Source organism: Monodon monoceros, unplaced genomic scaffold (assembly GCF_005190385.1).
Source record: "Monodon monoceros isolate NGI ecotype Baffin Bay Population unplaced genomic scaffold, NGI_Narwhal_1 Super_Scaffold_13, whole genome shotgun sequence".
Lineage (NCBI taxonomy): Eukaryota > Metazoa > Chordata > Mammalia > Artiodactyla > Monodontidae > Monodon > Monodon monoceros.
In genome coordinates this window covers 78,318,938-78,331,330 of record NW_021703769.1, presented here as the reverse complement: position 1 = coordinate 78,331,330, position 12,393 = coordinate 78,318,938, and the positions used below count along the sequence as shown (strand labels likewise).

The window sequence follows — 12,393 nt, the reverse complement described above, 5'->3', positions numbered from 1 at the left end:
GGGAGTTGTAGTGCGCGCGCAGGGTACGAGGTCCGCGCGGCCGCTTCCTTCCGGTCGCCGCCGCCGACGGATTCGCGCGGCGCCACCTCCTGGAATCGGACAACCGCCGGCGCCAGCACCGGATTCGCGTGCCGCCGATCAGGTCCCCGCGGGCCGCGCCTCCTCGCCATGGGCCCCCTCTCGGCGCGGCTGCTGATCCAGCGGGGGCGACCCAAGTGCGACCGGCTGGGGAAGATCCGGAGTCTGGAGTAAGGGCCGGGGCCACACCGCCCTCCACCAGGGCCTGGGTCGGCAGACGGTCGGGAAGAAAGCCTGGGACCGTTCCTCTCTCCCTGCCCGGCCCCGTTCTCACCCTGTCGGTTCGACAGAGTCTTTAATCATTCGGGACAAACGCCGTTCTCTCGTTATGAGATGGGTCGGGTAGGCCCGGAGCGGCATTACCTCAGAAGAGGGTCCGGGCTGCTAGGGAGACAGTCTTGCAGAAAGAATATGGAGCAACCTGTTGAGAGAATTACAGAGGACTGGGGAGCACAGAAAGCCCCCCTAGAGGATCAGGAAAAGCATCCTGGAGGGGGCCAGCTGCCCCAAGTTATAAAGTAGGGACAGGGTTAAAGTAAGTGGGGGAACGTTGCGGATCGGCCATGCACGCAGGAGAAATGTCAGGTGCAAAAGCCGTCGGAGGCAACCTGGGCTGCCGTGCGTGCGGGGTGGGAGGCCTGCCTGCCCCCTGAGCCCGCCCTGTCTGCCCCTCTCCCTAGCCTGTCAGGGATGAATCTGCTCTCAGAGCACTTGGACCCCAAGCTCCTGAGCCGCCTGAAGCAGCTGCAAGAGCTGGACCTCTCCAACAACCAACTGGAGACGCTGCCCGCCAACCTGGGCCTGTCCCACCTGCGCATCCTCCGCTGCGCCAACAACCAGTTGGGCGACGTCACTGTCTTGTGCCAGTTCCCACAGCTCGAGGAGCTCAGCCTGGAGGGCAACCCCTTTCTGACAGTACGTGGGCGGCCCCGCATCCCGGGCCAGCACCCTGGGGGCTCGGGCTCAGCCACAGGCTGGGGTGACCCCGAGCCACTCTCCTCTCTCATCCCCCAGGTCAGTGACAACCTGAAAGTTTCCTTCCTCCTGCCCAAGCTCCGTAAGGTCAACGGCAAGGACGCTTCCTCCACTTGCTCTCAGGTGGAGAACCTGAACCGGGAGCTGACCAGCAGGGTAAGGGGTGGGGCGGTGTCTCTGGTGCTTGGGAGCAGTCGGGGGCCTTGAGGAGTGAGTGACAGAACTGGACATTTGGAGGACACCAAGGGGGGTTACAGGGGCTCTCTGTCCCAACCCCAAGTGGCCCTGAGCCCCTAGCCCGACCTGTTGCTTTGAGCTTGGCTGTGGCGCTTGGCCTCTTGTCCTTGGAGGTCCTGCCCTGGCAGGGGAGGCTGGGACGCTTTCACGGTGACTTTACCCTGGGCCAGCTCCTCCCTTCAGGGCCTGTCTCTCCCTCTGTGTTGCTTGCGTTTGTGCAACCTGCAGCTGAGAAAGCTGTGATTCGGGGAGGCGTCCCAGAGGCGGTGAGGTTGAGACAGCTCTGGCCCTGAGATTAGAGGCAGAGGTGCCACAGAAGGTCCAGGAGAGCCGGGGTGGGCTGAGCCTGAATCTGGTCCCTCTCGTGCCAGGTCACAGCTCACTGGGAGAAGTTCATGGCCGCACTGAGCCCAGACGAGGAGGCTGAGAAGGCCCAGGCAGACTTTGTGAGGTCGGCCATCAGAGATGTCCGCTATGGGCCCGAGTCCCTCAGCGACTTCACCCAGTGGAGGGTATGTCCTCACCCCGCTGTGCTGCGAGTCGCTTCTCCCAGCTCCTCCCTGGCTGCCACAGCCTGAGCCGCCCTGGAGGTCTCTGGCCATGAGGGGATGTGGGGAGTGGGCAGGTCAGGGAAGGAAGCCCTATGGGCTGGAAGGACTCTTCCCCAGCTCGGGAAGCACCCTCTGACTGGGCGTCTGGGGAGGGGCTGGAGGCCTCCCGGATGTGCTCAGCTTCCTGATGGCCTGGCCCCACCCAGGTGCGGATGATCTCTGAGGAGCTGCTGGCCTCTGGTGGGACTCAGGTGCATGAGGCAAACATCTCAGAGAGGCCCCCAGAAGCCACCGCTATCCAGGAGCCTAGGGTGAGTGGTTCCATGGGGCTCCCGGGCTCCCAGGGCCTGCCCTGGCCCTTCCTGCCTAGGGAGGCATTAGGAAGACGTCCTGGCAGTGTGCCCAGGAGATGGCCTCCTATGCTTGAGCTGGTTCCCTCTGACCCTGGTACCCCTGGCCTACCGTACCCATGGGAAGGTGCAGTGCAGCCTCTGATGGGGAGGAAGGAAGCCCTGGGCAGATGGACACATGGTCACCAGGCCCTCGGGTTGCCCCCGCCCCCTCCTCCACAGGCCGGGCCAGTGGCCTCGAAGCGGCCAGGTGATGGCCCAGTCCACGTCTCTCCCAACAAGCGGGTGTGCACCTCCCCGTTGGCCCAGGTGGAGGGCATCCCTGTGGGCTCTGCTGGCAGCCAGGTGAGCTAGCAAGGTGGCAGGGGGCGTGTGGTGGGAGCAAGGCCCGGGGGCAGCCATGACCCCCCTCTGCTCCCACAGACTGCCCTGCAGCTGGAGCCCCTGCACTTCCTGCAGTGCCACAGCAAGAACAACAGCCCTCGTGACCTGGAGACCCAGCTCTGGGCCTGTGCCTTCGAGCCAGCCTGGGACGAGGGCACGTCCTCGGGGGGCAGGCGGGGCGAGGGCCACAGGGAACAAGCAGGGCAAGCTTTCTGGGCACGGGGCCTGGGAATACCACGTGCAGGGGCCGCCTGGGTGGACGGGGGAATCGGGAGGGACAGAGAGCTCAGGGTCCTCAGGGTCAGGAGGAGGGGCTGCAGTGGGTCACCAGGCTGACCTCTCAAACAGGGCAGGCAGGGGCCACATCCCAGACCGTGGCCACGTGTGGCGGGGAGGCCGTGTGTGTGATCGACTGCCAGACAGGCATCGTACTGCACAAGTACAAGGCGCCTAGTGAGGTGAGTGCCGGGGCTCTGCTCCTGCAGGGTGGCAGGCAGAGCCTTGGCTCCTGGGGGTAGGAGTGCTGGGGTCGGGGGGCCAGACTTGGCCACCTACTCACCAGGTGACCTTTTTATTTGATGCTGGGCTTCCGTTCCCGGGCCTGATCCTGGACGCGTGTGCATGCGTGTAGCTTTGCCCCTCGGTGACCCCTCCCCTTCCCTCCCCAGGAGTTCTTCTCAGTGGCCTGGACGGCCCTGACGGTGGTCACACAGGCAGGCCACAAGAAGCGCTGGAGTGTGCTAGCAGCTGCAGGCCTGCGGGGCCTGGTCCGGCTGCTGCACGTGCGGGCCGGCTTCTGCTGCGGGCTCATCCGGGCCCACAAGAAGGCCATTGCGACTCTCTGTTTCAGCCCCACACACGAGACCCACCTCTTCAGTAAGACCCCCTCCCCGAACCTCCGGGGCTCCCTTTGCACCCGTCCTGCAGCCTGACGCCTCAGGACTCCTTCCTGGGATGGCAGGGAGCTCCTGTGGCTGGCGGGCCTCATGCTGGCTGCCGAGGTCAGCGCAGACTGGTAGGAACATCAGCGCTTCACGGACAACTGACCAGGCTTCAGATTCTGTCTCTTCCCCCCAACCTGCTCTATGGCTTTGGAGGTTTCTGACAACCTGGGCCACGTCCGTGACCTGGGGATCTGGGTGGATCCCCTGGCCCTCTGGGTGTGATGAGGGTGATATCTGAGCGGAGACTGTGGGACGTGGCTGCGTGGCGTGGGGCACATAGGTTAGAGTAAGATAAGGATGGTAGGCCCTGGAGTCTTTCTCCCAGCCATGGCCCTCCCTCCTTGCCTTGGGGCCGTGGTCTCAGCCTGGGATGCAGCCTGCAGGAGGGAGCAGGGCCTCCTCAGGGCCACCTCTCTCCTTCCCATCCCCTCCTCAGCGGCCTCCTATGACAAGCGGATCATACTCTGGGACATCGGGGTGCCCAACCACGATTACGAATTCCAGGCCAGGTGATGCTTTGCAGCAGGACTTTGCGGGATGGGCGTGGGGGTGGGCACACACCTGAGTCTGTGGCCTCACGCCCTCCCTCTCACCTGCCGGCAGCCAGCTGCTCACACTCGACACCACCTCCATCGCCCTGCGCCTCTGCCCCGTCGCCTCCTGCCCGGATGCCTACCTGCTGGCCGGCTGCGAGGGCGGCTGCCGTTGCTGGGACGTGCGGCTGGACCAGCCTCAGAAGAGGAGGTGAGAACGGGCAGGGGTGCCCTGAAAGCCAGTCCTCGAAGCCAGGCAGCCCCCAGTCCAGGTGTCTGACCCCAGGCACGCCTGCTACAGTGATGCCCGCACCATGCCCCCTGCCCTGGGCAACCAGAGGCTGTTTTCACGGGCCTCCTCACAGAGCTGTCCTGTCCCCACCTCCTGCCCATCTCTTGAGGAAAGGTCCATTCCCTCTCTAGGCTTGATCACCTCATCACTGCCCAGTCCTGCCACTCACCAGCAGTGTGACCTTCCTCTGCCCGACATGATTTTGTCATCCACAAAGTGGGGACAGTAACTCACATCCCAGGGCTAGTGGAGGACAACGGGATGGTGTCTGGGCCAGGAGAAGGTCCAGAAGAGCCAGGTGAAGGCGTGTGGCTCCTCTGTATCACCTGGAAGGCCTGAGACAGTGCTCGGCAGGGGTCCCCTGACCTTGTGCGGCCCAGAGCCTGGTGGGGGAGATGGGCATTAAAACCCCACAAAGTGCGATTGATGTCAGCTACAGAGGAAGGAGAATAAGGTGCGCCGAGAGGAGCAGGGAGGCCGAGGGGACTCCGAGGTGACCAGTGGCAGATGGACAGGTCCTCAGGCTCATGCTCTCCATGACTCCCAAGGGAGTCACGTGGGCAGAGGCAGGAAGGGTGCTCACACGGGGCAAGTGCAAAGGGCCAGTGGCAGGGACAGCTGTATGACCAGGGACAGCTGGCCACAGCTTGGAGAACTGGAGGGATTGGCACAAGGTGATGTGGCAAGGTTGCCTGGGCCAGGGGATATACTGGCCCTGTGGGCCCTGGTGAGATCTTGAATTTTATCCTGAGCGCGGGGAATAGCGTGGGAAGAATTTTAGGGCAGGTGGCAGGAGGGAACTGTAGTGACACCTGAGCACAGACCGTGGCGGTTGTCCAGCCAGGTGTTGGTGGTGTCCCCCTGCCACACCTGGGAGTCAAGCCCTGGGCCTGCCTCCTCCCTCCCTGCCTGGTCCCCAAGTCCTGTGGCGTCTCCCCCATGTCTCAGATGTGTCTGCTGCTCGTGGATGGTACTCAGGTGCCTTTCTGGCTCCAGGACTCCGGGCAGCTGCTGGGTGGCCTCTCCAAGCAGTGTGCCCGCAGCCACTCCCCACTGTCCTCAGGGTCAGAGCAAACCGCCCCCACCAAGTCTCTGGGCCTAGAAGCGCCCACTTGGCCAGTGAACTGCTCACCTCACTCAGCCTCAGAAGCGCTGCCTCGCTCTGGAGCCCTTCCCAGCCATGCCCCTGCGCCCCCTAAGTTGCCACCGCCTGTGACTCGGCACACTCAGGTGCTGGCTCCCCCTTCCAGGCCCTGGAAGCCAGGGAGGGCCCAGAGTAAGTGCCCAGCAGGTGTCTGAATGAGCGAGCGGCCCTTTGTGTGCAGCCTTCCTGGCTGACCAGCACTTCCGCTGCCCCACAGGGTGTGTGAGGTGGAGTTCGTCTTCTCCGAAGGCTCTGAGGCAACTGGACGGAGAGTGGACGGGCTGGCGTTCGTGAACGAGGACGTCGTGGGTGAGCGAGCTTAGCTCGGGACAGTCTAACTTCCTGGGACCCAGATGGGCCCTGGTCAGGCCTTCTGGGGTCACTTCTCCCTGGGCTGGGGTTTAGGTCCGAGGGCTTCGGAGGGGTCCCCACTGTGGGACACGAGCTGCCCGGAGAGGGGCCCCCGGGCACAGTTCTTCACTCTCCCCGACAGCCTCCAAAGGGAGTAGCCTGGGCACCATCTGCCTGTGGAGCTGGAGCCAGACGTGGCAGGGCCGGGGCAGCCAGTCCACAGTGGCCGTCGTGGTCCTGGCCCGGCTGCAGTGGTCGCCCACCGAGCTCGCCTACTTCTCACTCAGCACCTGTCCTGGTGAGTCGCCTGCCAGCCACCCCTAACCCTGCACCTCTGGGAGCTCCGCCCCACCTCACATTCCCATCTCTGTGCTGGCAGATGAGGGGATGGTGCTCTGCGGGGACGAGGAGGGCAACGTGTGGATCTACGACGTCAGGCCCCTCGTGGCGCAGAGGCCCCCGCCGCCGGCCACCCCGCAGGCCCCCACGCAGGTAGGCATGCGCACTGTGGTCCCCGCCAGGGCTGGCGCTGCCCGGGGGCCCGTGTCAGGAAGCAGGAGCCCAGCGCCCTCTCTCTCCCCTCCAGATCCTTAAGTGGCCCCAGCCCCGGGCCCTGGGCCAGACAGTGAGCAGGACCATGGTGAACACGGTGGTGGCTGACCCCACCTTTACCTACCTCACGGCACTGACGGACTCCAACATTGTCGCCATCTGGAGGAGAAACCAGCCTTGACTGTGGGACGCAACTTACTCAGCTTTTAGGGTCGTGAGGGGGATCTTCTTATCGGTGGCTATTTTTTATTAAAGTCTACTGTGTAAGAGAAACCTGGGGGGAGCTGTTTGTGGGCCCCATCAGGTGTCCCCCGCTGAGTGAGGCAGGCAGGCCCGGCAGCTGAGGCTCCCAGGGCAGGGACGCCTGGAAGCACACGAGCTTTCAGTTCCTTCTGCTTGAGACGCCGCCGGGCAGCCCCAGGTTCCCGGGTTTTGTCCAGAATGAGTTTGTTCCTGCCACCCTGTCAGACAGAAATCTGGCTCCCTGGGCTAGTCCTGAAATGAGGCCCCCGAGTGGCTCCGGAACAGGTCCCCCACCTCCACTGGACTGACCCAAGGCTGTGAAGTCACCTCTGCTTCAGCCCGCAGCTGGGTCTTTTCCTGCCACACTTTATTAGGAAGGTAAGACAGACTCTGTGTACAGGACACATCGGTGTCAGGGGTGAGGGACTTTCTACAAGGAGGCCCACGGCTGGAGGAAGTGCTTTTGTCCACCTGGTGCCTGGAGAAGGGCCGGATGCAGCCCACTACTCGATTCCTTCTTGCTTGTCTTTGATGGCCACCTGAGGGGGAGGAAGGAGGCGGCGCCCTGAGCTGGAATGGCCGGGTGAGGATGTTGGGAACGCAGCCTCAGCCTCCCTGACCAAGGGCTGCCAGGACCTTGGCCAGGGGCCCCAAACGGTTCCGGCACCGGGTAGCCAGCACCCCAGGGACCCTCTAGCCAGCCCTACCCACCCCACCATGACTTCCCTGCAGCACAGGTCCTGCTGCCTGGGGTGGCAGGGAGGGAGGGGAGTAGAGGTGCTTCCTGGTGAGCCTATGACTGACAGACTGAAAATGTGACAAGCCGTGGATCTTTCCCACTCTAAATCGTGTCTGGACTTTTGAAACCCCCTGCGTGAGATGTGACCACACCCATCTGGCCTTCTTGATGGTGGTACCCCACGATAAGATGAGCTGCCCCCTAGACAGATAAACCACAGGGCAGCGGCACCACAGGGAAGAGGCTTGGAGGGACAGCCCCAGGCAGCAGGCCCCTTGCTTCCACGGGGACCATGAGAGCACAAAGGGAGACCCTGGGCACTGGGTGAGGTCCCACCCCTGGGTGCAGACAGCAGGCCCCAGGCCTCACCTCCATGACCCCTCAGTCCACACTTCCCGGATGCTGTGGTGTACACCCCTGTTCTGTCATCACCTCCGCCCAGCCCCCATTTCCCCCACCGAATAAATCAGAGGAGACAACCCGGGGATCGTCCTAGGTGTGGGCATGAACACACTGCAGCTGTGACCATGCAGGCTGGCGTCCAGACTGACCCCAGCCCCTCGGGCACACCCAGCTCCTCACCCGGAATCGCTCTTCCAGCAGGGAGAGCTCGCTGATGAGGTCTGTGATGGCATTGGTGAAGGCCTCCTGGGGGCTGTAGTCCGGTGTGGTCTGCACACGGATGATAATCTTGTGTTCCAAGGGGTGGGGGACTTTGTAGCCAGCGAACAGCACCTGCGGGTCCTTCAGCAGCTGCCTGAGACACAGGGATGGGTGGAGTGGGGGGGGGGGGTGGTGAGCCTAGGGCCCTTGGGGCTCTGGCCCCTTGTGACCTTCCAGGCCTTCTAACCAAGGGTCTTCCCGTTGGGTTGGGGCCTGTAAGCAAATGCAGCTGCTCTCGATCTTTAGTTGTTTGTGTTGTGTCGTTGTCACCACCCCACAGCCCCTGCAAGAATGTCCAAGTAAGACAGACATGTGAAGAAGATACAGCATGTGGGGACTCCTCCCATACACACACCTACATCCATGAGGATCAACGATCCTACCTAGTAAACACAGTTTCCAGCAACCTCTTCCCTCAGGAGACGTCAGGGACCCTCAACGGCCCCAAAGAAACCTCCCTAGGCAGTAAAAATCCAGCTAGTGTTCAGGAAAAAAAAGCCCCATTCCCAGCCCCAAAAGAGCATCTGGCACAGCAAATAAAGGCAGCAGGGGGAGAAGGCCCCAGGCTCTGAGCACTTAATAAAGTGGAAACGGAAATCCACTGGGCAATGCAGGCTGGCAGCTGCCGTCCACACGCATGGGGTCCTGGTCCGCGAGGCTATGGGGAAGCGAAGCCTGAATTGTGAGCTGTGCCCTGAGCGCGTGGGGGTTTTCTCCAGATCAGCTCCCTGAAATGTGAGCACTGGGGGGGGGGGGGGGGGGGGGGGGGGGGGGGAACAGGGGGCTCACAGGGGGGGGGGGGGGGGGGGGCAGCAGGGCCCCAGGAAAGCCTGGGTGCACCACTGGCTTGGCGCTGGGCAGGAGGCATCCACAAAGAAGATGGGCAACTCCGTCCCCTACTTATACCAGAAGACCAGACAAGCTCCTGCCCACGGTCTCAAACATGCAAACCTGGGAAAGGCATGGCTTCACTGATGGCACTTTTCAGCAGCGAAATGACAAGTCTCTGGCCAATCCTACTGCTGGCCACCTACCAGGCCAGGACCTCACCGGTGCAAACACCCACCATCCAATTATCAGGAACCCACCAGGGCACCGGATGACCACACAGGCACTCTCCCACTTCCTTCCCTTATTCTACTAAGTTACAGTCTCTGGCACACACATCTTAGAATGCCAGGTGTCACTGAGATCACTGTCACAAATGGGGGCAGGGTGGGTGGCCAAAGCTGAATGCGTCTCCGTGCTTGTGTGCACAGAGCCCCAAGCAGGCCTTCTTTCCTGTGGCTCGCTGCACATTCACCTCCTTTAGTCAGATAACTGAGCCAACACAGGAAAGTGGCTACGTGAACAGATACTGGTCACTGTCATTTTGAAGAAAAGGTACTGGGATGTGTGAATTCCTAGAGTCAGCACCCAGAAGGACTTCCTGGAGCTCAGAGAGACTTGAGAACATCTCCTGGAACTTAGGCTTGGCCTCTCAAAGAGCAACATAACCCCCAAAAGCCTTTGACTTGGAACTTACGATTTAATGATGTTTCCTAGCGTATGGTCTTCCTTGTTGATGGTGAACAAACAGGCATTGGGTACCTTGGTGTCCTTGTTAATGGTGATCCTAAGGGAGAGGCAGAGGCAACAGGTTGGTGGGGAGGGCCGGGGCTTCCCTCCTCCCCGGAGTCTAAACCCTGCCCGTCAAGGCAGGCTCAGGTCCCACCTCCTCCTGGAAGACTTTCCCATCTCTTCATCCCATAACGTCCTCTGTGGCTCAGAGTAGCACCGTGGCTATACCCCAAACCCAGCCACGCCTGGCTCTGCGGGACCCTCACCTCACCTCTGGACTACTCCTTCTTCCTAAAGCAGAGCTTCTCAACCTTGGCACCACTGACATTTTAGGCCAGAAAATTCTTTTCTGTATGGGGGCTGTCTGGTACACTGTGGGGTATTAGCAGTACCTCTACCACTAGATGCCAGGAGCATCCCCTTTATGACAACCAAAAATGTTTGCAGACACTGCCGAAGTCCTCTGGGGGGCAAAATGGCCCCCGGTTGAGAACCACCGCTCTCAAGGGAGACTGAAGTGCCTGGTAGGGGCTAGACCGCAGAGCAGAGCCCTGGATACCAGGCAGTTAAGAGAAGGAAAAGCCAGCGTTTAAGACGGTCTTCTTTGTGCTGAGCCCTGGACTAAGCGCTTTACATAAATTACCTAATTTAATCTCCCCTTAGAGAAAATTCTGTGATTTAATACAGTAATAAGCCCATTTTCCAGATGAGGAAAGTGGGCCTCAGGCAGACTGTCACTTGCCCAAAGGCACAAAGTTCTCAAGTGGGGGATCCAGGAGCCAAGTCCAGGCTATCTGAGCACTGGATTACATTTCCCTTCACCTGCTGGCAATGAGGAGTCACTGGAGGTTTTACACCGGCGAATGAAGAGCCGGTGTGAGTCTCAGCCATCATTCTGGCTGCAGCAAACATAAAGGTGGTGGGCGGGAAGACGAGTGAGGGGGGCTACCAGATCCCAGAGGAAAACGACTTTGGAGCCAGACACACTGGGTTCGAAGACAGAGCGGCCACTTTCTGTGCGCCTGGGAAAGTGACTTAACCTCTCTGAAGCTCGGTTTCGTCATCTGCAGAATGGGGAGACTCACCAACGCCTAGTACTGTCTTAAGTTTGCAGACTCAAGTGTGAAGCGCTCTGTGGAGCTAGAGCAAAACCTTCTGTCCCCCCGGCAGCGGACGGGCACAGAAGCCCCAGAACCTGCGGGCGCTGACGGTCGAGGGTCCGCGACCCTCTCCCACCCAGGCCGGTTCCACTTACTTCTTCTCGCCCTCGAAGAGCAAGAACGACTCGAAGGCGGGAGGCGCGTTCATCCTAGCGTCGCAGCAGCCTCCCAAACCTCACACGCAGCCGCCACCCCCTCCAGAACTCGACCACTTCCGGGTTAGCGGCTGCATCCGGATTATGCCGGCAGTGCCAAACCCATGTGAGGATCGGCTCGTTGCCCTCTATCGGTCTGGAGGATCTTGCGCAGGCGCGAGAAAAGCCTGCCGGAGGGAGAGGGAGGCTGGTGGCTCTGCGCATGCGTAAGTCGGGAAGGTCCTCTCCTGGGCTCACCTGCGGGCATGTTTTGACGCATGCTCCTAACGCTGGGGGCAGCTCTTTTGAGACATCTCTGTCTAGGCTAAGCCGGAACCCTGAGCTCTTCTCTCTGCTCCCTTTGCCCCTTGATCCCTCTTTGGAAATGTGCCCTTGGAATACATGGCAAGAGGCTCTTGAATGGAGAATGGAGCCTTGGGTTAGTGGGCAGGTGTGACCAGCCGGGGCAGAAGAAGCCTCCCCTGGGCTAGACTGTTGTGTATGGATAATCCACCTGCCACGGCAAGCTGCTACAAGACTCCTGGCTGCGTTGTTACTGGTTTACCAGGTGGGCTTGTAGCCTAGTGAGGTTCTTCTTAGGGGAGCAGTTGGGTGAGGGCCGGGGAGGCGGCAAGTGTATGCTGGTGGGGACAAAAAAATGTTGCCTGCCATTTCAATAAACAAAGAATGTTGCCGCCATCAAGCCATCAGCCCCTGACGGTGTGCCCTGAGGGGAATTCAGGATGGAGAAAAACAGGATACTGGCCCTACATAGTTAAGATGCATATCTAGGAACCATTTCAATGCCCAGATTCTTTCATCTTCCGAAGAAAACTGCTGAAATCATTAACTTGAGATGTCTGTCTTTTGTGATTAGCGGTAATCTTTTGATGTTTGACTACAAGTGTTTTGTTTGGTTTTCAGCAAAAAACTCCTATATATCCTGGCTCCTCCCTTACCTCTTTGGAACAGTTCCGCAGAGCAATCTGAGAGGCTGTCTCCCAGGCTATTGTCCTCAGTAAGGTCCTCGATAAAACATAACTCGCAGGAACTTCCCTGGTGGTCCTGTTGTTAAGACTCTGAGCTTCCACAGAGGGCACAGGTTTGATCCCTGGTCGGGGAAGTTCCGCTTGCCGCTCAGTGCGGCAAAAAAACCACCCAGAAAACAAACAAAAAGCCACCCCCACAACTCGCAGGAATTCCCTGGAGGTCCAGTGGTTAGGACTCGGCGCTTTCATTGCTGGGGCCCAGGTTCGATCCCTGGTCAGGGAACTAGAATGCCACAAGCCACGTGGCACGGCCAAAACCCCAAAAAATCACGCATAAGGCGCTTCCCTTGTGGCGTAGTGGATAAGAATCCACCTGCCAGTGCAGGGGACACGGGTTCGAGCCCCGGTCCAGGAAGTTCCCACATGCCGCGGAGCAGCTAAGCCTGTGTGCCACAACTACTGAGCCTGCGCTCTAGAGCCCGCGAGCCACAACTACTGAAGCCCGTGAGCCACA

At 60.5% G+C, this 12,393-nt stretch overlaps 2 protein-coding genes across 2 annotated transcripts; one reads left to right on the top strand and one right to left on the bottom strand.

The window, feature by feature from the left end:
* Positions 1–56: 56 nt before the first annotated feature.
* On the top strand, positions 57–6,740 carry LRWD1 (leucine rich repeats and WD repeat domain containing 1). Its single transcript, XM_029221071.1, has 15 exons — positions 57–248; positions 759–993; positions 1,093–1,209; positions 1,662–1,802; positions 2,048–2,152; positions 2,414–2,536; positions 2,615–2,729; positions 2,924–3,033; positions 3,244–3,451; positions 3,956–4,028; positions 4,123–4,263; positions 5,706–5,797; positions 5,982–6,137; positions 6,219–6,331; positions 6,426–6,740. Exons 1-15 carry the CDS (start codon positions 169–171, stop codon positions 6,570–6,572), a joined length of 1,956 nt encoding a protein of 651 aa, XP_029076904.1. The 5' UTR covers positions 57–168; the 3' UTR covers positions 6,573–6,740.
* Positions 6,741–6,986: 246 nt separating this feature from the next.
* POLR2J (RNA polymerase II subunit J) lies at positions 6,987–11,059 on the bottom strand. The gene is made up of 4 exons (XM_029221076.1): positions 10,852–11,059; positions 9,562–9,651; positions 7,956–8,130; positions 6,987–7,173 (listed from the first exon to the last, which is right to left on the bottom strand). The coding sequence occupies exons 1-4, from the start codon at positions 10,902–10,904 to the stop codon at positions 7,138–7,140; spliced, it is 354 nt and encodes a 117-aa protein (XP_029076909.1). The 5' UTR covers positions 10,905–11,059; the 3' UTR covers positions 6,987–7,137.
* Positions 11,060–12,393: the final 1,334 nt, after the last annotated feature.